General features: G+C 39.9%; 1 protein-coding gene across 1 annotated transcript; it reads right to left on the bottom strand.

Annotated features, from left to right (window-relative positions):
• Positions 1–10770: 10770 nt before the first annotated feature.
• LOC136257736 (putative defense protein) lies at positions 10771–25739 on the bottom strand. Its single transcript, XM_066051026.1, has 9 exons — positions 25625–25739; positions 20599–20625; positions 16095–16299; positions 15910–16043; positions 15734–15825; positions 14199–14260; positions 12638–12778; positions 11055–11078; positions 10771–10965 (listed from the first exon to the last, which is right to left on the bottom strand). Exons 2-9 carry the CDS (start codon positions 20602–20604, stop codon positions 10904–10906), a joined length of 726 nt encoding a protein of 241 aa, XP_065907098.1. The 5' UTR covers positions 20605–20625; positions 25625–25739; the 3' UTR covers positions 10771–10903.
• Positions 25740–26540: the final 801 nt, after the last annotated feature.

Here is a 26540-nt window from a genome sequence, read left to right as displayed (position 1 = left end):
TGTTATTGTTGGGTCTGATTGACATAGCAGTGCTCCCAATGGGGCTGTTGTGAGAGCCACCCGGCATTCCAGGTCTTCCCTGCTGATCAGATTCAGTGAAAGAATTGCATTGTACCTGTCCGAGATTTCCTCCTGGTTGTAGTCCAGGGGAAGGACAGAGTTCATTTGCCTCTGGAGAGCTCGGTAGTGCAATGGGGCTAAGGGGATAACTCTCATGGTAGCGGTTGTCTTCCCCACAAACCGTGCTATTTCCCTCACTGAGACTGATGCTTGGTGCAGCATTCGCCGTGCATCCTGCTGAATTTTGCATAGCTTCTCGGTGGGGATTGATATTCTCATTGTTGTGGAGCATAAGTGGAAGCCCAGAATTCCATTTCCCGTGTAGGAGTCAGTATGGATTTCTTCTGGTTCACCCAGGCTTTCGAACAGTTGGCATGTCAGTTGGGTAATTTGTTCTAACTGAGCCCTGTCCTGATGCATCATCAGCATGTCGTCCAAATATATAATCAGGCGACAACCGTTCTGCCTCAAGAAGCCCACTACTGGTTTCAGCAGTTTTGTGAATACTCTGGATGCTGCTGATAGACCAAAGGGTAGGCATTGGAACTTGTATGTCTTCCCTTCCCATTGAAAAGAGAGGAGGTGTTGATAGTCTGTGTGGATGGGCACTTGAAGGTATGCATCCTTCAAGTCCATCTTTATCATCCAGTCCTGTGGTTGTAGGAGGTCTGGAAGCAAGTGAAGTCCCTCCATCTTGAAGTGTTCTGTCTTTACAAATTGGTTAAGACTTTTAAAGTTTATCACTGGTCTCTGGCCCCCATCCTTCTTTTCCACAAGGAAAATCTGAGACAGATAGTTCCTTGGGGAGGCCAGTGTTTCCACTATTGCCCTCTTGGCCAGTAGTTCTACAACCTCTGATGTTATCTGGCTCTTGCTCTCTAGTGAGCATTTTATCATTTGGGGTACTCTGGCCTGAGTTGGAGCCCCTACTAGTTCCAGTTGGTAACCAGCCACAGTTTGCAGTACCCACTGGTCTTGAGTCAGCACCTCCCAGTTGGGTAGGAAGAATGCTACTCGCCCAGCCAATTTTGGGCATGTGATTGACAGGTTCATGGTGTTGAATAGAGCCTGTATGTAATGGGTCTGTGTGTTTAACATGAGTAGATGTAACAATTTTTAATGAATTTTTTTGCATTGTCATACAATGAACTGCAGTCTGTGTGCTGCCTAGTCATTTCTTTGGCTGCCCGGCCCTTTCTTGGCTTTGTTTCCTGGGCCTTGCCATCCCCGGCTCCCTCCTGTGCCGCTGTAGTACCGGTTGCCACCCCCGCGACTTGTTTTTTGAAAGTGGCTTTTCTGAAAACCCCGTTTGGAGTTATCAGAAGGCATGGTCTTTCTAAGGACTTCAGCGGCCTCCAGGCGCTCCTTAGCCATAGTTCCAAATTTCTCCCCAAACAGAAAAGGTGCAGCATCCTTGAAGTCTGTATGATTAATGAGCTGCTTCAGCTTGGGGTTGAGTTGCATCATCATCGCATGCCTACGGTCCATTGAGTGCTGGTAATTGGCATTGCCCATCAGCTGAAGAGATGTCTGGACCCCAGTGATAACTTCTGCGGGTACCCCGAGGTCCTCTGCCCTTTCCAAAATGAAAATAAGAGGATTAGCTGCGTCCAGCCAAAAGTTCTGGATCCTACTAGCTGCCCTGTCCGCCGTTCTTGCTGTAGGTGGTAAATTCGCTGATACCACGGGGTCCAACTGGGCGCATCTTATTCATCGCGAATCCAGAATGCCATTCACCTTAGCCTTTGCCACTCGGGACTTGTTGTCTAGCTTCTTGTTGAATGAAGCCTCCAAGAATTCTACAAACTTACAAAGTATTGCACAAGTTGGCTCCAGATTATCTCCATGGCATATTTGAATATGCTGTTAATGTTACGGGACGTATCAGCAGAAATGCTCATCGCTTGTTTGTTCCACAGCTACGGACTAATTATGGGAAAAGAAGCCTATATTACAGAGGTACTATATTGTGGAACGCTCTGCCAGCTGCTTTGTATCACGCATCAACTTTATTTCAATTCAGGAGTAGCTATTTAGAACAACATAATTGTAGTTAATATTAATTTGTAAATGTATGTAGTTTTATACATGTATGCTGTATACAGGGCGTAGCTGAAAAACAGCTTTGCTGATGCTACCTTCCCTGTTTAAATAAATTGAAAAAAAAAAAAAAAAAAAAGCTGCCTCGGAGAGTGGGATCAGTGGACCATTTTGGGAGTCGACGTCTTCCGTTTCAGTTCCTCCTCCGAATCGTTCTCATCGTCCTCGACTCTAGTCTTATTCTTGGGAGGGGGTCAGGCTGGTATCGGAGTCGGTCATACATACATTGGCGTATAATGACAAATATTGTCTTTATGCCTAAAGACAAGATTTTACGCCAATCATTTCTTTAACCCTAAAGAAAAGATTTTACGCCAAACTTGTCATTAAGTACTTAATGACAAGCTTTTACGCCACTGTCACTGGCATAAAATGCATTGTGAAGGTAACTTTACATGGAAGTGCACTATAAAGGGAAGATTTTACGCCAAGCAATTAAAAACAAAGAATTCATGTGACTATCCTTACTAATCACGTGATGCCTACGTAATATGACATAACTGTACCTGTAAGTATCCGTATTCTACCGTTTTATCATGCTTTCACTGCTCACCACAAATGTGCTGTCGAGGGGCGGGCGCCGCCAAACATCAATGAATAATTATTCGTAGTAGCCTTTCTTTAACTGCTTCCTCCAGATAGCACTTTCGTTCTATTGTAATAAAAAGAGTTTAGCTACTGAGGCGATCTTTAAATAGAACAAATAATTGTGCGCATGCGTCATTTTTGGTGCAATGCTTCACGCTATGTGTGAAGCTGGAGTTGAAAAAAAAGCCGATATACAAGGTGCCTTTTAGTGATTACACTGTTGTCTAAAGCTAATTTATATTATAAACTTTGTAGACCTGGATAAAGAATGCATTAGCTGTAGCAGAGAAAGTGAATTGGTGTACTGCAGTGACTGCTGTGAGATCAGATGCAACCAGTGTAATGTTCTGTGGCATAAACACCCAAAGCGAGTTTCACACAGTTTCAATTTCCAGTTAAGTATTTAGCTCCTTGCTGGTGTGGTGCATCCTTTAATAATGAACTCCAATAGAAAGCTAGTCTTTGCAATGATGAAACATCAGACACCTTTGCAGATTCTGGTGTTTTAATGGTAAGCTACTAATATTACTGTTGTCATTATATCAATATGTAATAAATACATTAATATTATTAAAAGAGCATTAGTCACTATTGTGTGAAAATACACACATTAAGTAGCAACTGTTCTTTGCTAGGCCTACGGTTGTAAGTGCTGCATATGTATATTACAGTATGTATATGTAGCTATGTATGTATGTACTGTGTATACTCCTCCTATATAGAAGAACGGCTATGCCGAATATAGGAGTTTAAAACCAAATTCAATTCAATTGTAATGATACCACATTTTATGGCCAATTTGATGTGTGATATTTATTGCCGATACTACTGAGCTGTAACTGAAATTTTAACTGCTTGTAAACAATTACACAGCCACCTTTAGCAGCTGTTGTTTACGAAATATTGTCGGTCTAGACTTCGTGATATTGGTACCAATAAAGGTGTATTATTGGTATAGCTCTATTCTTTGGCAAAATATATTGCTAGTAAAAGGCTATCACTGTTTACCTACTTGTAACAGGATTGATTTGAGTTATTAGACAATGGCATGTATGTGTAGAATGCTTTGATAATTGCAAAGTATGCAGGGCTTTTATTTAGTTTCTTACTGGATGAACACCTATAGCCACAAACATGACAAACAAATTGCTTTCTTTCAGCTACAAACACAGGCCATTGTCTAAATTACTAAGACATGTATTGTTAGGATTCTTCAGTGGATAGACACCCCTCAGGAATGATGTAATAATCACCTCAGCTCCACCTTGGTGATTATTACATCATTCCTTCAGGGTTGTTTATCTACTGACGAATCCTAAAATACATGGCAGGTATCAGTACAAATTCATTTCATTGTCAGTTAGTTATAATCTCATGTAGAAAACTATAGGTTGCTTGTAGATTGTGGTATGTTAAGTACCTACATGGATCAGTCCCATTATGGTAATGATATACTGCTAGTATGGACTGTAGTTGTTTACTGTTACCATCCATAGTGTGGACCACAGAGCAGCATTCAAAGAAACAATATGATGCTTAGTGATGCACTGATAAGAGATTTTGTCAATTAGCCAATATTGAAATTCACATATATAGTGGCCGATACTGATGACCGATCCGATATTTATGTTTACCAAAATTCCATTTATATTAGGTAAAATTGCGATTTTAAAACACATATTGTTAGGAAAATAGTATTATCCAGGTCTGTAAAATTAATTGGCTAAGTAATCAGCTAAAAGTATAATGCAGAAATGTGGCCAATACACCGATGTCTGGGTATTCACCAATTAATCGGTGCATCACTAATGATGCTTTATTCTTTTGCCTCATGCAAAACTCTGCACATGTACCAGCATGTGATAGGACAGGTATGAGACTACATACAGTTTTCACCTGTGTGGTAAATTGTCATAGGGATATGTACATTACATGGGTTAGCTATATAGCTACATAGAGTTCTACTGTTCAGTTTACTTAAGTACAGTGAAATCTTGTTAATAGGGCCAGCTTTGGAACCCACAATAAGTGGCCCTATTAGTGAGGTGGACTTATTAATGAAAATCTCATTAATCCAGCCATAAACAAGTGGCCTTATTATCAAGGTTTTCAACAAATCAACACCTGGCTATAGTTGCTGTAACAGCTATATACATATACTACAGGTTTCATCATAATGCTCAGATAGGATTATTCGTTACTTGAGGCAAAATGGCGGCTAAAAGCATGAAGCACATTTCTAAACTATTGTCATAAATTTGGCAGATACTCAGGAGCAGTAACTTTTGCAATGATACGTTTGTTGTCTGTTCAGCTGGCCTCTTTATTAAGGGAATATTGTGTTAGTTTTATCAGTTTGGTCCTGCAGTATGTGGCCACTTGCCTTATAAATGAGGTGGCCCTATTAACAAAAATTAAATCAATGGACTTTCTGGACTTGGCCACTATAACAAGGTGGCCTTATAGAGGACAATCCATACTTGACTTCTCGCCAGTTACAATGTGGTCAAGGATTAGGTTATCAACCTGGTTCAGTTGATATTTCTGGCAGTAGTTATGATCGCATTGATCAATTTTATGAGACATATGTGTCTTATCAACTGTTGTTGGTGAAATGGAAAAGATTGCTGACAAAGTGGATCGTAAAGATGCTGCTAGTGAAGGGTCAAGTGCATTGTCAGAGGCATGTAAGAAGCTTGGAAGGCCTTACATGAGGGATTATGCAATTTCTTCATCAATTACCTACCAGTTTATAATGAGTCCATTGATGGACAAACTATTGGCAGAAGCTGACTTCCTTGAAACCAACACAACGTATAATGAAAACACAGAGCTCACTTACTTTTTCAATGCCACTGTGTTTGACTATACAACAATAAAATGGGCAGCTGTGGCCTGAATGAGAGGTAACAAGGAATCATCTGAATTTTATTGTTTAGCTTTCAAGTTAATGTTTGATACATGGCAACAGGAGTATTCCCATTTTAAAGTGGGTGAAACTCTTAAGGAATCATAGTTGATTGGAGTGATACCGAATCCAAAGGATAGCGGGAAGTGATTGGTGAAGAAACTGCTGAACTGGTACTGAAAGGCTGTAGTGTTCATTGGACAAGATCTTACCAGAGAGTAACAGAAAGGGTGTACTGCAGTGTTTCAAAGGGAAACAGAAGAGCAGCGGTTGAGGCCTTCTCCTTAATTGCAAAGAATATAATGATTGTAGCAGAAAAGCAGCATGTACTACAATTGCTTGATGTGTTGCATGACAAAGGAATCATCAATTGAACAGCTTCGCATACCACTCTCTAAAGAGCAAATCGCAATTGTTTCTGGCTGTGATTGGTCAGGTGCCAAGCATTGGGTGGAATGGTGGACAAGAGAAAGCCATTACGAATGTTGAGCAAACCATTTACGAAGATGGTTCCAGGTGTATGGAATAAAGCACCAAGAAGCACCAATGGTGTAGAAAGAGCCAATTCCTAAGCTAAGGATGGTGACAGCAGAAAAAACCTTTGTTTTGTGCAATGCAGTCTTTGTATGAAGAAGATAAGATTTTTGCTCCACAGTATATTTAAGACATTTGGAGCCTTTTAACAGCTTTAAAGATTTCATTAACAATGGCGGATCCAGGATGGGGCATTTGGGGCAAATGCCCCCCCCCCCTTAGGAAATTGCATACAAGATCGAGATACTCTAATAGAGCAGTCAATTACTCTAATAAAGCAGTCACAATGTTCATGAGGCAGTGCAGCTTACTTATGAAGCTATAAATAGGATTTTATTTTACATAACATATGTGATATAATATATTTGGTAAAGGATAACTAGCTATTATTGTTGTGACCTTTTTTTTTCAGCAAGGTGCCCCCCCCCTCTTTCCAGACTCTGGATCCGCCCCTGATTAACTATCTGCAAAGGCCAAAATGGCTAAAATCAACAGTGAGGCACTAGTAAGGCCACTCCAAGAAAATTCATTGTTTCCCATTTCCCGCCCGCATGCAGATTCTCTTCCCACATGGTCATTCATTATTGCTGTCAACTAAACATTTTGTTCATTATTCATCCTGTGATTGCATAGCAGTAACTAGTTTAGCATTCAGAAAGCCCATTTAGCTAGCTTTTTGCTGCTCAGGTTCTTAGTTTGAATAATTCTACTGTATTCTTACCTGTAAGTTAGTTATGAATTTCAATAATTAGTAAAAATATCTTTAATGAATAATGGATAATAAACTGCCTGCCCGCATGTTTTTTTGAGGTCAATGAAATGGGAAACAAGGAATTTTCTTGAGAAGTGATTATTTGCTGCTTCAATAATGCAGCAACTAATAAGAGTCCCTAACCACCTATACAACTTGGGCGTATTTGTGCCCCTCCCCTTGCCAGCTCCTGGATCTGCCCCTGGTCTGTACAAGGGTGCTTTCCTACATGTGAGTAAAAAACAAGGTAGTGTAAGTAATCAATTTTCGACACTCTTATTTCTGCAAACACTACCTTTGCTTTAAACATTCCTCAAACACAAATTTTGGCAAACATATTCCACTTGATATTGTACAGGTTTGATGTACCCTAAGTTTGATGTCAATGGCTCCCTCCCTTAACCAGTAACAGCTGAAAAGATGAGGAGACAACATAATCAGTTACCATCACCATAACTCAATTGTGACCGGGCCTGCGAAAACAGAGCATATGGGTATAAACTACACCCGATCACTGTACTGGTTGTATCTCACTACTGGAAAGGAATACTTGTATTCCATAACTTGCATCATAAAACTTATTAAATGCTTACTAAGCGTTAAAAATTGCATTGTCATAGCACAATGGTACAAAGTTATGAGTGATCAAAGTTTGAAAAAGTAGGCAAAAATCATGTGCTCACATGCCCTATTTCGCAGGCCCAGTAACAATTATCAGAGCTCACATGTATTTGTGTTTCACATATCAGAAGATTATCTGACCACTGGCTAAAATTCTAAAGCCATCAAAAATTTGATTAAATTTCCATGTAACTATGAGTTCCTAAATGGCATCCATGCAAATTTTCAGCATGTAAACTTGTGTAACACAACAGTTATGAATTATTTTGTAAAAATGCACACAGATTGTTGATAGTTCAACACACGATGGTCATTTAACAGTTTTACAGCAACTAACAGTGAAACCAGTTCCCTGCCAATGCTAAATCCTCTGCTTTATTCTTGATATCCTGGATGCTTTTATAGATAGTGCTATATAGTGTGATTAAAGGCTTGCTCAAAGTCCAATGTAGCACACTATACATCTTACCAATTTACTAGGTAGTAGTACATTATTCTGGACTATATTGTCACTAACCTCTGCTTTCAGTACAACTGCTATATCCACTTAAATCACGAGTTAGTCTCAACAGTTCAACCATCAAGTTCAACAGTAGCTGTGTTGTGTTTTACTTTGGTATCTTCAGTGAATGCTGTCCTTAATGTTTTGCCTTGGCTTGTTTCCTTTATTGTTTGGTGTTCAACATTGAAGCAGAAACAGATATTAGACTGCCACAGACTTTAAAGTGACAGACACCAAGTACCATTGAAGGCGCAAGGTTCCAAATCCATAATAACGAAAATACATTTGTGACTCCCTTGGCGCATGCCAAGAATTGTATGTTGCTTAGCAAGTCACCACTGGGTCTGGGATTCTATTCTGTATCTTTCATCCTTGTAGCATAAGCAGTCAATTATCGGATTGACTCAATTACTGGAATAAACATTTCAATTATTGAATGGGAAACGGCAAAATTGCATGGTATAAAATAGTGGCATGATTGACAATATTTGTGACCAGATTTGCGAAAAGGGGTCTTTCATACATATCTGATTATATGATCTTAGCTTAGTGTTCAAGACAAATACAAACCTGAATTTTTTTTCATCCATCAACCTATGTTGGTGCTCACTGCTGTCCAAGTGCCAATCTGTAGTTATGAATTACCAAAGTTCGTAAATTGGATATGTATGGAAGACTCCTTTTCGCAAATCCGTCACATTTTAGCAAATTATACCTTCCCCCCTCCAAAAGTGATGGTTACCACACAGAGTTTTGATCCATGTCTGCATTTCTAAATGAATATCTTTGCTATGACTGACCCAATTAGAGTGTGTTAAAGGCTATCAGTTATACTTCTACTAATTACGTTTCATGATAAAGAAAATTGACAGTTACAGCTGGGATCCAAGATCTTGCCTACATTCAACCACTACTTAACTTCTCACCAATTGAGTAGGAAATTTCAGTGTTGGAAACTCTAATAAATGCACACATTTGTATTCCTAGAGCTATGGTCTTGATGACAATAATTGTAGAACTGTGTTTTCAAGACAACTATCCAGTACACACTCTTTTCATGCACTAAAATTATCTCCAATCTATGGCATGACAGTTGCAATGATCACATGATCTGTTGCAAAAAATTATTCTAATAAATGCATATGCATTCCTATTCTACACACTGTTATCATCCACTGATTTAACTTCTGTGGCATAAGAAAGCAAGGAAAGGGACATAAAGCATACAATGAAACAACAGTGAAAGCATGATGAAATGGTAGAATACAGATACCTACAGGTACAGTTATGTAATATTAGGCAGGCATCACGTGATTAGTAAGGATAGTCATGTGAATTCTTTGTTTTTAACTTGACTGCTTGGCATAAAATCTTCCCTTTATAGTATACTTCCCTGTAAAGGTATTTTCAAAATACATTTTATGTCAATGACAGTGGCGTAAAAACTTGTCATTAAGTACTTAATGACAAGCTTGGCGTAAAATCTTGTCTTTAGGGTTAAAGAAATGATTGGCATAAAATCTTGTCTTTAGGCATAAAGACAATTTTTGTCATTATACGCCAACGTCTGCACAACCATCGGAGTCTGTACCGCTGTATTGCAGACCGGAACCTGACTGCGAGTTTACGCCACTGTATGTGGCCCCGCTTGTAAGCGTCGTAAGTTGGTCCTGCATGGACTTGACGCTCGCTGTAAGACTTTCCACTGTCTTCGCTAACTCTTCGTTGTTTGCCATAATGATACACCGACTACTGTCACAGCCAAATAAAAAGCCAATGGAATCAGACCGCGTGCTCCTTTTATAGGCACAACGCATTTTACGTAGTTAGTCTCGTGACTCTTCAAAATGGCTGTCATATCCTTGTAATTGTGCCAATTACATGTTGATATGAAACTGAGCCTTCCGAAGTGTAACTTCCCTCATGTTGCATATATCCCCATACTGGAGTATCTTATATGTACCCCATGTGACTAGACTCCTTGTGTCTTAGAATATCGTGGGTCTCATAATGTGAGGAAGATCTTTTATTGTTGGACACGACGTACAAAAGTATTAAATTTCAGGGTTTGTCATCATGATTATTAACAGACGTTATAAACTTAAATACTGCTATATAGTCTGAAGTTTTTCAGTCATGGGAATAATATAAAATATATGTATAGTATTAGTTTTACTGTGTAGCTATATTGTAACATGCCATCATACACTTTGTGGTTGTGCAAGACATACTTAATTGAAGATAGAAATGTTTGATTGGTTATAAGTCACTGTCGTGGATTCATGTCTGTATGCATAGTCCCACTATCACTATTTCCCAGGGATTACACTGATTCGTTTGTACTACTTGAGCCACTTTGTGATAAAATCACTTAGAACACAACACTTTATCTAATCTCAGTATATTCTTTTATCATTTTGTATGGAATATAATGTGTAAGTAAACTACTGTATGTAGTACAGTGTGACTTCACAACGTTAAGGTATGCAGCCATGCAGCGTGCCATCAGTGCATGGTAGCTATATGTGCAAAATGTTACACTTGCGACAATGTGTTTGTTCCTGGCCTGGGCTGGTAGTCGTATATTAAACAATGACATACAGGTTTACTGCAATATTTAAAGCACATGGAACTATAATAATCCAAACATAGTTCTATCTCTCTTTCTATAGTTATACAGTACACGTCCATATATACCCAGAACGGTTCTAAAGTTATACATAATATTAATTTTGTATGCATACAATGCAGCTAAGTACATGGTTCCTACACAAATGTCTGTCCAAAAATGATGCTAAGATATGTACTTAGCTAAAAAGTTTTACCAATAATTCAGGCATCAGTTAACCAAAATCAAGAGCATTGCCAGGAACAGCATCAATGTAGTATTTGTTAGCAGACCTGTCAAACACAGTGTATAACAAATAAAATGTCATTATACTGTAAAATTAATGATTTACAATTAAAATTGCACAAACGTTTTTACATACCTGCAGCTCCACCATCACCTCTACCTAAAAAGCAGTTGAGCATAATAATAATAATTCAAACTATAGCTATTTTATTTTGGGTGATCTGATTACTACTATACAATAGATACATATTTACTATATAATAATGCCAAAAAGGCAAAACACCTCCCAGCAGCATTAGTATACTATCCTGTACTAAACAGCTTTGCTATAGAAACAGAGCATGACAATGAAAGTATACCAATAACTGGCAACCATGACTAAAGGTGTAATGTGTGGCTAAGAATAAAAATTCTAAATAATGTCAGATTGTAATTTAGCAAAATATCAAAGAATTAAACCCAGAGTAAAAGAGGCATCCGAGTGACTAATCAATTATAATTGAAAGGATTTGACTAGGAGCAGAGCAAGACTAATCTGAAAGGATTAGATTTTTATTCATCACTGTTTGCATTTAGCTATCGGCACTTTGGTCACAGCAATCAGTAACTGTCATACAGTAACTGTCATACTGTACAGCTAATTAACTGTTTTGCACAAGATTTCATTCCTTTTTGTGAAATGACATCACTTATTAATGGTTTAATTTCACAAGTGTAGAAATGATACGAGAGGTTAGAGAAGTTTGCATTCATTTATGTGACTGTCAGTCCTGTGTTGCTGTACCTGTGTTATTTCAGCAGTATAAAACGATGAGCTATGTATGTACTGTTGTACGTAGCGTCATGTTTTAATGTCACATACAAGTTTGGAGAAGGATCAAACAAACTAGTTGTATATGCATCAAGCACAATGATACTCAGGCCCAATACTGAGTAGTGAAGAAATCAAGCTCGTAATGCTAACTGTAGTGGAGTTGCAAAGGCATCAGTGAGTTAAAGTAGAAAACAGGAAATCTTTAAAACTTGGTGCAAGGATTTGGAGTCACTCTGAGAGTATCTTTGGTCTTGGCTATGCCTAACCAATAGTGCCAAGTTGGTATAAAGAAAAAATGAAGCGGTGATATTTTGCAAGAAAACCCAAAACCTCTACTATTCTATATTACTGTACTGTGATGATTAGAGAAGAGTAATAGTTTCCAACAGATGTGTTAACTAATCATAAGAATGAAGTGCTATTCACAATTTTTCTGTGCATTGCCCAGAATTGCTGTTCAATGAAGAGAGAAACTGCAGTCAGCTCTTTAGTCTACTACAGGATATTTTGACTGACCTATGCAGGGTTAGATACTCTGAGACTCCTCTAATATAATTTCTTGGTATTATGTATGTACGTCGCTTATATAGTATATTTTGTGATTGGTCTTATCTAACAAGTTTGTAAAACAAGTGCTAGAGGACATTTGAACAAAATGGTCAGAGCCTTGATCTTTGTTTCCCAGAGAATTTCTTATGGTAGAAACTCTAAAGAATGGACAATCAATCCGGATTGTTTTTAATTTACATAGCTACCAAATTTTAGTTTTGTAAGTAGTTCTATTTTATTTTCTCCTTGCCATGCCTAAAATTGACCTGGCCAAGTCAGTCAGATAAGGGTGGATGTATGTTGCCCAATGACTCACATATGTGTACTTCTAATAATTATTGTATCATACAGCATACCTATGTTGTTAGTAGGTGTTGGTGACACAGTAGCTGTTGATGTAACAAGTGAAGTTATAGTCATAGATGAGGTAGCAGTCATAGCAGGTGAAGTCGTAGTCATTGATGGAGTAGGACTAGACGAGGCAGTATCATTTCTTTCTACAAAATAAATGCACACCCTGAATTAGTAGCCTGCAATATTGAAAGTATTCTATGACTGTAATATTACATTTTTTGGATAACATGTCTATCAGATATAGAGCAAATACATTAACTGGGCACTTATAGTTTTAGTACTGCAGGGTTCTGCCCACACTGGTCGGCAGTGGTTCAAAGTGACCAGTATCTCTAAAATCTGACCAGTACTCTCTTAAATCTGACCAGTACAATTTTTAGATTATCATTGATGCTTATGTAATATACTCTAATACATCATATTGGTTTATGTTAACTTTAGGCCACCACTCAGGAATTCGTGGACAGAACCCCATACTGTATAACTGATTATGTGTGCAAGGTCCAAATTTTTATGAAATTTGTGAATCAACTTAACTTGCAAAAATTTCTGAGTTTCTTATATTTTTGAGTGAGTAGAGCTGTGCCTGTATTTTCTGTATTCTTAATGTTTCCATATATTCAAGGAGATGCATAGAATTATGGAGAAATCATTTATATCTAGCAGATTTCACAATTGCAGAACTTATGCTGGAGGCCGCATTTACAGCTTCACAAAAATTTGGACCTCACAACAATAACCTGCTGTACAGTAGTACAGCATCAACTATACTTCATTGTGATCATTTCAAATCAGTATGATTATATTTCATAAACAAGGACCTGCTTTGAGTTCAGTTTTATTTAATTTGTCTGATGTGATATTATTATTCATTATTTACTTTGTCAAATGTCACAGCTATTGCAATATTGATGTGGTTATGAAAGGATGGATACTAGACACACTTATTGTTAATTTTGAAGATTTTCATGTTGTACAGAATATGCATTGAACTGATATGGTACAATGCAAATATTTCATTCTGGAAAGATTTGCAGTTTACTAACAACATCTAAATTCATGATGGGAAACATTTGCAGACACATAATTATTAGTATATATTTACTACCAGTGGCGGAGGAAGTAGTTTATATGAGGGGGGAGAGGGGTCTGACCAAGGGTGGAAATGAACTGAGGCACTACATTGTGTCTGGTTTAGTAAGGTGAGACCAAAAAAAAGGTCATAGCCAGCTGACAATAGCTGCCCACCTCACCAGCCACACATTTATAGCTGATAAACTAAATAAAATCCTTACTTAGCTCGCTATACACTGCTCTAATACTGTGACTGCTTTATTAGAGTATCTTGATCTTTATTACAGTTTTCAGCCCCACTCCAAGAAGGATAATTTTGGCATAATATCTTACTGAAGGGGGCTTCAGCCCCCTAGCCCCCTAGCCCCCCTCCCCCCATTTTTGCCGCCTATGTTTACTACAGTAAGAAAATTCTTGTCCTGTATATAGACATTCTCTAAAGCTTCGACATTAAAATTACTACCAACTCTACTTTATAGTATATTTTACCTTCAATCCTTTGACTGTTTTGGCGGGTCCAAAACACTGAAAACTGTTCCACAATTGAAAACCTGTGGCACATCATAAAATTGAAAATATTTGTGGCAAGTTAAACTTTGAGGCTACCACATTTTACATGCAATACAAGTTAACTACATATATACCACTCTGCATGGGCAGTTCAAAGGCACCGCCAGTGCCATAATTAGTATATTGCACTGCTGCAGACCGCAGCGAGTGCATTATAACGTATAATGCACTGGTTACGGTTTTGTAGACCACAACGAGTGCATTATAAGTTATAATGCACCGACCGCAGTGCAATATTTGTATATTGCACTGGCTGCGGTTTTGTGCAGCATAGCACAAGTGCCGGTGGCGAAGACCACTACGACACCTCACCTAATAGGTGGAAAGACACTTCACAGATCACTCGAATTCTTTTATAGCCTGACATGTAAAGGTCGATTGTGGGCCATAACGTCACCAATACGTATAATGTTCACAAGCAGCCAATGGCGATCGAAAAAGCCAACGCGGGTGGCCACAACTCTAGTCTACATATATATATATATATACGTACTTACATACCTTACTAGTCTGGTGCCATCTTAGCCCAGATTAAACTGTAGTCCACTTCGACAATGACTCAATAAAACAAATATATTCTAAATAATACTAACCTTTACGTTTGATTGTGGTAACCAGTTTTGTCATGCCACCAGATTTGAGTTTAGCCAGTGTGAATAGTAAGAATTAGACTAGTATCGTTTAGTAGTTAGGTTTTGTTTACTTAAAACGTCTATTTAGCTACTTTTTTCACTCGAGAGAATCACTATGGTGATTAGTCTGGTGCTTAGTCTATATGGCGATTGAGTGATCACACTGACATGCTGAGCACTACATAATGAGAGTTGAACAGCGAATGCAGGTTAGTGATATAACCCATAGCGTACTAGCTTTCAATATCTCAGGTGGCTGCAGTACTGCAGGGGGAACGTCATTGCAACGTCTGGCTTGGTTACCCACAATCGATGTTAGAAACCTGGCCTTTATAAGTGTTACAGCTGTCTTGTGAGACTCTCCCCACTTATTAGGTGAGTGGTACATAACAGTTATATAATGTGCACTCGTGCTCTGCCACTCGTGCTCTGCCTGTATAAACGCACTTGCCTTCGTATAAACGCACTTGCCTTCGTATAAACGCACTTGCCTTCGGGCCTAACGGCCCTCAGGCTCGTGCGTTTATATCAGGCAGAGCACTCGTAGCTGTTGTATAACTATATAATAATGCAGCCAGAAGTTTTGGGAAAATGGATGGTGAACATGTACTTGAAGAACATGAGACATGGGTCACCATTGGAAGAAGACAAGGCCATCTGGAAATAATTACGGATGCTTAAATGATCACCTAACAAAAGGTAATACAATTTGCTATGAGTATACTACTTTACATTGGAGTAGTAAGGAAGAAGAAATAGTTTTAAGAATTATGACTGGATCACTATATCACCATGCATGTTATTTACTTGTCTCTTTCATACCTAAATATAACTGCACCAGTTCCTGGAGGTGGTGCGGTCCAGGTAAGAGGAACATCACCCTTGAAATCACGATTGGTATGTGTGGCAGCAGTCTGTAGGTATACACATAATATGTTGACTCTACTACAAATGATGTTGTATGCATGCATGTACATCTGTATGTATCACAGCCATACATTGTTATCACACACTGCTTGGTAGTCTGTACCAGAAGCAGCAAATGTTCCTACAGGACTCAAATCAGCAGCTGCTCTCCCCTGTATCATGAAACCTCTGAAACCAAGACTACCAATGGTAGCATCAACGGTGACTGTATACAAGTATCATATACACAAGAAAGATGCTAACTATCTACACTCACCTGTGTAATTCTGTCCAGGAATGTACATAAGTCCAGGAAAATCACTAAGGATTATAGCAGCTAAGGGTGATCCTGGGGTTCTTCTATTGTCGGAATGCATTGGTTCAAGATTTGCACAAGCTTCTATTGGAGCTCCATCTGGCATTGCATCCACTACCATGAATCCCATTAAACTGCTGAGCAGTGTAGTATAAATGAGAATACCCTATAATCCCAAAATTAAATTATACATTCAAACCTTTACTATAACAAGCTACAATAGTTATAATCATAATATTATGTAACAGTATTTTACTACTGTATGCCTTTACCCACAACTGTATAGTATTTAGTATGTATTATAGAGGACTTGCACGCGTGAAGCAACTGTTGCTAGGCAGACATGTTTCGGGACAACTATCTATGGCGCATATTGGGTCAGAATGAAGGTAACGAGATTTATTCACTAAGCGCTGGGTATAGTGGCACTGGGAAGCGGGGCTGGTTTCGAAATAGAAGATCTTATCATTGGCTTCGTGAAATAGGTGGCTAATTAAATTTCGATACATTACTCACCAATTCTAACTTTGTCGCCTTTTTTAACGAGCTGGGTGGTATTTACAACACAACTCAACACTGATTCGCTTCATTACAGCCTGTATCAAATCCTGAGAAAGCGATTTTCAGCCAAAACACTGTCCCGAAACATGGCCGACAGCTAAGGTTGCTTAGCAATTACGATGATTTACATCACGCTGCAAGTCCTCTATAGTATAGTGTATCAAATGTTTACCGCCAGTGTTATACAAATCAGTGTTTATAACACAGTTATGAACCATAACAAGCATCCACTACTTAACTTTAGTTAACACATAAGATATTAAAATAGCCATACAATACTTCACCACCACATCAAGGCAAAGTTATTTGGTGGTCCTTCAAGTGTGAAATAGCTGATAGGTAAATGTCTAATGGCTGACCATTATTATCCTGAACTAATGGTACATAGCTAGAAGGTATATATAGAAGCTTCATTTGTCTTTTATGTCTAATTAGTTTAAATCACAAAATACACAATGAATTTAGTCAGCCTTCAAATAGATAGTTTTGTGTGCATCCTATTTTATGCTCACTCTACTAATCCTCATCCATCACTATCATGTGTCGTGCAGAATAATTACAATGTAAAGAGTGCTGTATGCATATGAATGCAGTTAAATTTGCAGAAGACAAGCTTTACTTGTTCCATTGTTTTGCTACTCTTCATTCCATGTTTGAGCTCCCTTGTAATGGGATACATATTTGATTGCTGAATGGTCTTAAATATTAGATGCTCAATTAGACGCCAAACATGACACCAGCTTGAAAAGATTGCCAATCAATAGAAATGAACCACATGTTGGAAGATTAGAAACAGAGAACTTATTTGGAATGGCATTACAATGGACGATATCCGCAATGACGTTTTCTGACATCACAAAACAAAATGGCTGTGCTAGTGTGGGGACTTTGTACAGGGAGGCATTCAGATTGGGCAAGATAGTGTTTCCCTATCATAGCATTTATAAATTTGAAAAAGGATGAAGGTGAGGCATACAGTATATAATGCAATACAAATAAGCTTAGTTGTGTCCGAATTTAAAATTTTTGGTCTGTTTTTCTTGTTGGAACGTGTTTTGCATCGTCACGGTACGTGTACTACTTTTTAACTTTATTATCTCATAGTTCCATGTATAGAAAACCATAGACAACATTCATTTCGAATACTGTGTGCTAAAATCTCTGAAGATCCCACACTAACACAGCCATTTTGTCAATTATGACATCAAATTTCATCATTGTGGATATCGTCCATTGCTATTTACTTAGTCTTGCATATTGAAACCCCTTTTTACAATGAATATCAATTTGGAATTGAAAGTCCCAATTGTAGGTTCACAGAGCCAGACAGCTCAGACCTACCACCCTCGTGGTGCTTATCAGTTGGATAATACAAGCAGAGGCATGCACTTATCAGATATTACGAGTTCAAGCACTTATGATATTTGTGCCTGTGGAGAACAAGGTATTACTACCTGCTGACAATAGCTACCCTGCCACCAACTAGTTAGATATCCTTTTTTGTAATTCGAGATACTCTAATAGAGCAGTCACAGTATTCAGGGAAGTAGTGTAGCAAGCTACGTATGTGTAGTTACACATACGTAGCTTGCTACACTACTTCCCTGAATACTGTGACTGCTCTATTAGAGTATCTCGAATTATTGATGCCCGGGCCTGGGCCCTGGTTATGGCCAGTGCCTAAAATAACTTTTATTTAATGCTGCACACTTTCTCAAGTAACTGACGCCTACAGTATGTATCAGAAGCAAACGAAGCACCTTTCTGGTGAGGTGCATATTTAATCTTTTTTCAATGCCTGGGCTAAACTACATTGTACTATGCAGGGGTGGATCCAGAAGCTGGCAGGAGGGCACAAACAGGCTAAATTGTGGTTGGTTGGAGAGAGCAGGTCCTCCTGTTAGTTGCTAGTTTTTTGAGCAGCAATGATCACTCCTTATTACAGTAGGTTGATTTTTGTCATTATGGCCTTTGGAGATGGTTGTGAAGACTTTAAAACTGTTTAAAAAGCTATGAAACTAATGAAACTATTAAACACCAGCAATATAATAATTATTTTTAGAGGTGCTTTGTAAGTATGAAGATGCCGGGTGAGTGTTTGACTGCTTTTTAACCTCTTTTAATGTTGGATTCAGGTGAGTTTGCAACAAAGGATGGTAAAATGCAGTTTTCATGACTTATATAAATCGATTTTGGTAAAGTATATAGAAAAAGAAGTAGCTATGTCTTTCCCACAGGGGTCCATTTGCCCCAAATGCCCCATCCTGGATCCGCCATTGCTATGTAGAGGAAAAGCAACCATACCTTGATGTGTGAGCAGTCCAAACGTTAATGTAAATTAAGGAGAGTCTGGGGGCATGTTTCCCAGGGAAATCAGGCTGAATCTGAGATCACATTATTTTATCACTGCACACTTTAAATTTAATACTACAAAATCAATTTGTGTAGTTAGGTAAGTGCGGATAATTCTGAACAGCGGCTAATGCCGGACACTTATATCGTGCAACAATGGTAGAATCTCTGCGCCTATAATTTGGTATGCTAATGCAGTATCCTATGGCCTATCTACAAACCAAAATTGAAGCGAACCCATTATTCCATCGCGAAGTACCACGCGAATTTGTAACGTAATCACGGGTATTTTTGTTTAAAAACTTTGAAAATATTAATCTAACCAGACAGCCCAAGCCAGCGTTGAAACCGGGTCACTACTGCTGACCCGGATGACCCACTGACCCGGATTTTACCTGGATTAATTAAAGTCGAGGCGTGCGATAAGAGCTGTGTTTCGAGCGTTCGATTCGTGTTGAGTAAACAGGGGCGGATCCAGACTTTTAGAATTGCAACTTCAGCCTAGTTGTAGGTTGAAGACCAAACCATAGATACCCTCAGTTTCGTGCTACATACTGCACTTACTAATAAATGGGCGTAGCTGAGCGTATGTTTGTAACGCGATTAGTGGGCGTGGCTCACGAAAGAGCTACGCTATAGCGTTTATAAGTTTCCACGACGTCAAACGAATAATTTCGTTTCTCACGTGATCCAATCCGGGTCAGACCCGGATAATTTGTAAACCGGGTCAGACCCGGAGAAAACGTGACCCGGTTGACCCGACCCGGTTTCAACGCTGGCCCAAGCTCATAATTTCATTTTTATGAAGATCATATCCTCAGGTATTGGCATACCAAAAATCATAAGAATCCATGCAGCACAGGCGGAGTGGCAGTAGATTTTTCAGCAGCTGTTCGGTTGAAATACAAAGAAAACTGATATTTGCGAATTACATAAACCATAGATCCTTTTTTGGGAGTGTAAAGGATCTATGCATAAACTTTTTAAAATACGCACTGCTGCTTCCTCCCAAAGGGTATGAACTTTCTACTGGATTTATAAGCTCCAGATGAGTGGTACTTTAGTCTCTATACTTATAAAGAGGACTGGTAGCCTGTAGAAGGTGCTACTTGTTTGTTATTCGAAGTGTCCGGAATTAACCACATGTTGTATCAATTACACGCTGTTAAAGTTCCGCTCATAACTCCTCAGCAGTTGATTGTAGCGAAACAAAATTTGTACTGCAGGTGCACCATAAGATAGGCTTTAAAACGGTCCCTAGAAATTGTGCTAACTCGTGAGTGTAGTGTTAGAGTGATTTTATCAAAGAGTGTCCGGAATTACCCTTATTTTAGGCCCTAGACTTCTGGCTACGCCTCTGTTAGTACCATGTACAACTTTAGCTAATATGTCCTGCTGGCATGAAAATCCGGCCGTGTCGGTCAAAATGCGTGCCGTAGTTCCATCACAGCGCAAACACGGCTCGCCTCATGCCGTGACGATCAGTGATGAGTCGCCTCTGTCATAACTAGCTGTGCATACTTGTCCTTAACTACAGTATGATACTAGTTACCTTCATTCCGGTTAAATTCAGTAGATATGTAACATACTGACTTGTACATGCACACATTGTTATGTAACACTATATATAAGTTCACGCATGCGTAATTGTACTGTTGACCACGTTTAATGATATTCGTTGTTGTTGCGGCTCGAGACGTCAATTCGACAATTGTTACACTGGTGACAGGAGTGGGATCGCCTGAACTCTTCGTAAACAACCAAACAAGCTGTGGTACCGTGGTGAATCAGTTGCGATAACGGTACCCGGACAGGCGAGTAGGCTTTATTTAGAGTTCAAGTTGTTTTCGTTTCCTGTATTGCTCTCAGGTTACAGCGATGGCACAGCAGTTTGATTTGCCGCTTCCAGAGATCACTGTGGAAGATTTCCAGAGGTCATGGATACGATTTGAACTGGTCTCCGAAGCCAAGGAGTGGGACGAGGCTAAACGGAAGCTGATACTACCAAGTCTACTGCGGGGTAAGCTAGTAGATATTTATGTAAGCCTTGATGATACTACTCGTGGTAATTTGGAGCAATTAAAAAAGGCCCTGATGAAACAAGCTGGGCTGGTGAGAGACCCATTAACTGCAGGACAACTGTTTATGTCAAGGCATCAACTCCCGGGTGAGAAGGTTAGAGATTTTGTAGTGGAATTAAAAAAGTTGTTTGTTGAATCTTACCCTACTGAAGCTCTCAGCTCTGCAATACTTCTGCAGCGTTTCTTAACTGGTTTATCACCTCCTATTTGCCGCCAATTGCTCCTTAAGGGCCAACCCGGTACGCTCGATGAAGCTGTCAAGCATGCAACTGACGCTGAGTATGCTCTTTCTTTTGAGTTTGCTCAGGAAGAGGTGCACAACATCAATGCAATCCACAAACAGCCAGCACAACAGAATGGTCAGTTGGAAATACTAATGGAGAAAATGACAAAACAGCTCGAAGCTTTGCAAACCAAACTTAAGCCACCTAGAGTATCTTATCGTCAGCCTAGACCACCAAGGCAGTGGCTTTGTTGGACATGTGGGGAACCAGGACATCTACAAAGGGACTGTCCTTTAAACGAGGAGAGGTCAGCCCGGAAGGTGGGGGGTTGGCCGAGGCCTTAAATGAAATCCACCAAACACTTTCAGACACTGTACATATAAACTCAATTTTTTCTGTTAATGGCTGCATACATACTACACCTATTAAATTCATGCTGGATTCTGGTGCTGCTGTGTCAGTAGTAAGTCATCACATAGTTAGACATATCCCAATCACCGCTATAGAGACAATAGCAGTAGGTGCGAATGGCTCCCCCTTGGATGTCATTGGTCAAGTATGTGCTGACATACTATTGGGTGAGTTTGCAACAAACCAGAAGTTCATTGTTGTTAGGAACTTGGCTGTAGACTGCTTACTTGGAGCAGATTTTTTGCGGACACATGGTGCAATATTAGATTGTTGCAACAACACCTTGTCATTTGGGGGTAACACTGGGACTTCTATTCCTATTGTGTTGAGCCAGAGAACTTCAGTTTCCCAATGTTCTGATACTGTGAATACTATCCTGCGTGCAGTGAGTGATATAGAAATACCAGGAAGGTCTATTCAGCTTTTGTCAGGAAGGGTTGAAGCCACCCACAAGAATGGAGTAACTGTCCTAATAGAGCCAACACCATCACTGCCAGCTCATCTTTATCTAGCTTGTTCCTTAGGTGTGATAGAAAATAACAACGTGACCATCCAGGTGATGAACACTAGCCCTTTCCCTGTGACAATCTTTCAAGGAATGAGATTGGGTGCAGCGACACCAGAGGACAACATTTTATCTGTATCAATACAAGATTCAGCATCTCCAGAGGACCTGCCATATCCATCCAACAATCCACCTAGTTTTGACAATATCGCTACTCCAGACTTAACTGCAAATGAACGTAACCAGTTACTAAATCTTCTGACAAAATTCCAGGGTATATTTGCACCAACCACAGGACCCCAAGGCTGCACGTCAACAGTAAAACACTCCATCCCAACTATCGGGCCTCCTATCCGTCAACCCATGCGCCGTGTACCTGTGGCACTGAAAGACACTATCAACACTGAAGTTAACCGTATGTTAGAACAGAATGTAATTCGACCAAGTTGCAGCCCATGGTCATCTCCTGTGGTAATGGTGCAGAAGAAAGATGGCTCGTGGCGTTTCTGCATCGATTATCGGAAGTTAAATGCAGTTACACACGGTGATGCGTACCCGTTGCCCAGGATTGATTCTACTATTGACTCCTTAACAGGATCTTGCTATTTTACCACCCTGGACCTAGCAGCAGGTTATTGGCAGGTTGGGTTGGAGGAAGATGACAAGGAAAAGACTGCTTTTTCAACCACGCTGGGTCACTTTGAGTTCAATGTCATGCCTTTCGGGCTTACAAACGCTCCAGCCACGTTCCAGCGCCTCATGGAGTGCACCCTTGCTGGCCTTACTCAGGAACAATGTTTGATATACCTGGATGATATTATTGTGTTTAGCTCATCTTTTTCAACTCACCTTGAACGGCTAGAGAATGTACTTACAGCATTACAACATGCTAATCTACAATTAAAGTTATCCAAGTGCCTCTTTGCACAACGGGAAGTGAAGTACCTGGGGCATACTGTATCTGCGGTAGGAGTAAAGCCAGACCCAAGGAAAATTGAGGCTGTATCACGTTACCCAGTACCAACCAATGTTAAGGAGCTTAAGCAGTTTTTGGGCCTTACCAACTATTATCGCAAGTTCATATCTAACTATGCCCACATTGCAGACCCACTATACAAAATACTGCGGGGACCTAAGAAGTTGTTTAATTGGAGCACACCTTGCCAACAAGCATTTGATCACTTAAAGTCACGGTTGATACAACCTCCTATTCTGGGATACCCAGACTTTTCAATTCCATTTGTGCTTTATACCGATGCATCGGAACTAGCAATTGGTGCTGTGCTTAGCCAACATCAGAATGGAGGAGAAACAGTTATCTCCTATTGGAGCCGACAACTCACAAAACCAGAGCGTAATTATTCAACAATTGAACGGGAGGCATTAGCGGTTGTTGGAGCTATTAAGGAGTTTTATCCCTACCTCTATGGCTTTACATTCAAATTGGTAACCGACCACAACCCACTAACCTCTCTCCGTAATGTCAAAGATGTTGGTGGTCGCCTTACAAGGTGGATGTTGTACTTGCAACAGTTTGATTTCACATGGGAGCACCGAGCAGGGAAGAATCACACAAACGCAGATGCCTTGTCTCGTGTTGCTCCATCAAATTCTGTGCTTGGAGTGTTCCATCAGTTTTCTCCTCCTATAGCTAACATCAAAACTGCCCAGCAAGCTGATAAAATGCTCTCACCGATCATTTCTGCTCTGAATAGCAATTCCCCACTACCAGCAGATGTGGTCCCAGGCCTTAAGCATGCAGTTCTGGAAGATGGTGTATTGTGTAGACGTTTTTGCCCTTCATCATCAGCACAGGGCCACCTACAGTTAGTTATCCCTGATACCTTAAAGAAAAGTGTCCTACAACAACTTCACAACCAGTCAGGACACTTAGGAGTGCACAAGACTTTGGTAAAGATTAAAGAACGTTTTTACTGGCCAGGTTACGAAACTGACGTTACCAATTGGGTTCATGAATGTTCAGAGTGCCAGAAAAGAAACCAGCCACACATGACACCACAAGCTCCACTTGAGACTATCACCAGCAACTACCCCTTTGAGAAATTGTCTTGGAACATTATGGGACCTCTACCACCAACTGCGAATGGTAACAAGTATATTGTAGTAGTGACTGACTTGTTCTCCAAATGGGTTGAAGCTTTCCCAGTAAAATCAACGGATACCGAAACCCTTGCACGACTGCTTGTTGATGAAGTTGTCTGTAGATATGGTACACCTTTGTATCTCCACAGTGACCAAGGTGCCAATTTGACAAGTAAACTGATGGCATTTGTGTGCAACCTACTTGGAATCGAACAAACTAGGACTAGCTCCTATCACCCCCAAGGCAATGGCCAAGTGGAACGTTTTAACCGCACTCTTGAGGCCATGCTAGCTAAGGTTATTAGTGATCACCAACTGGATTGGGACACCCACCTCCCTAGAGTGTTGTTTGCATATAGAACCGCTATACATGAAACAACTGGCTTCACTCCCTTCCACATAACGTTTGGTCGTTCCCCAGTTCTTCCAATTGAAGCATTCTTGGACTTCACACAACAGAGATTTGATGCAGTGACTACTGTTCCATCCTTTTTAAATGAAGTCCATCAGTCATTACATAAGGCTTATTCAAGTGCCAGAACTCGCATTTCGTTGGCCCACAAGCAGAATAAAGAGCGCTATGACAAGCAGAAACCGTTTGTCCCTTTCCAAGTTGGTGACCAGGTGTGGCTGTTCACCCCAGTTGTGCAACGTGGTAAAACTAGGATGTTTACATCACAGTGGAGAGGACCGTACACAGTCTTGGACAAAGTGAGTAAAGTAAACTATCGAATAAAGTTAGTAGGATCTTCTGCACAGCCCAAAGTGGTCCATCACAATCGACTTAAACTGTGTTATGGTACCCCACAACAAATTGCTGCTCCAGCCCCACAGTTACCATCCAATACTCAAGCACGACCCCTCTATTCTAACATAGTTCAACGGCCAGTCCACTCAGCAGTGGGAGGATATGCAACTTCATCCAATGGACCAGCTGTGAATCCTTGTAACAATTCAACTGTAACTCTATCAAGCACTTCGTCTGGAGATACCACGACCTCTGCTATAACCAGTTCATCTCGCCCTCAACGCCAAAGACGAGCCCCTTGTAGATATGATGACTTTGTACCTCCATAACTTGTGAGGACACAAGACCTGGAGGGGGAATAATGTAACATACTGACTTGTACATGCACACATTGTTATGTAACACTATATATAAGTTCACGCATGCGTAATTGTACTGTTGACCACGTTTAATGATATTCGTTGTTGTTGCGGCTCGAGACGTCAATTCGACAATTGTTACAGATACAGTGCAGCGGATTCTTGAACGCGTTGAACACAACTTGTAGTGTAGCAGAAAAGTTTAAAAGCTCGGTAGCGTCACGCCCTTAAGCTACTGACGCCCTTTCACGCCACGCCTAAGTCTAGCCCCACCCTTGCATGCATACCACGTGTAATGCGGTTTGCCTAGCCACCAACGTTTTTTAAAGTCGTTATAGCTTATTGTCATATCACGGTGGGTATGCATGTGATGTAGCTACGTACATAGAGGGGGGTCCCGACACCACGACACAACACTTGGAATCTAGAATCTGAAAATAGAATCTGAATAGTTCTAATCACGTACACTATACTTATATATGCTATACAAAATTCTAACTAGCTTAACTACCAAACTAAGTACTTTAACTACAAAACTAGTCTAGCTACCTTAACTACAAAACTAGCTACCTTAACTACAAAACAACCTTAATTAATAACTTAGTTCAACAAGTCTATGCCATCTTCTTGGCATAAGCCATAATGCCTCAGGATCATTTTGGCATTATATCGCCAGAGAGTAACCGACAAGCGCTGAAGCAATTGTTTCCTTGCTAACTGTCTGGGAATACCACTTTTAACAGTGGTACAGTCGGCAATCGTGGATAAGGTTGATAAAGCAAAGGGTGTCCAAACACCAAATGACTCGCAAACCAGGGGAAAAATTCACCACCATGGTTGTTAACAGTTTCCAAATAATGGTCATCCTTATCCTCCTCACCGGCAGCAGCAGCTACCCCAGCCTTAGATGCTTGACCTTTTATAAGTCCGATTATTTCAGTATATTTCTTGTAAATTATATCTCATGTACTGCTGTCTTTAATGATTTCAACAGCTGTGATTTTACTACTTAGTTAGGGTTGGCAATGAGAAATCAACGCCTATAGTTTCTCCTGGGTGATCA

The sequence above is a fragment of the Dysidea avara genome, chromosome 6, assembly GCF_963678975.1.
Source record: "Dysidea avara chromosome 6, odDysAvar1.4, whole genome shotgun sequence".
NCBI classification, from domain to species: Eukaryota; Metazoa; Porifera; class Demospongiae; order Dictyoceratida; family Dysideidae; genus Dysidea; species Dysidea avara.
The sequence above is the reverse complement of the archived record's forward strand: the minus strand, read 5'-3'. Positions and strand labels throughout refer to the sequence as shown.

Coding starts and splice junctions, on each gene's coding strand:
- LOC136257736 (XM_066051026.1), bottom strand. Junction 16,044..16,094: donor TCCTGGACAGAATTACACAG/GTGAGTGTAGAT, acceptor ACTTGTATACAG/TCACCGTTGATGCTACCATT. Junction 15,826..15,909: donor AAGCAGTGTGTGATAACAAT/GTATGGCTGTGA, acceptor GTATACCTACAG/ACTGCTGCCACACATACCAA.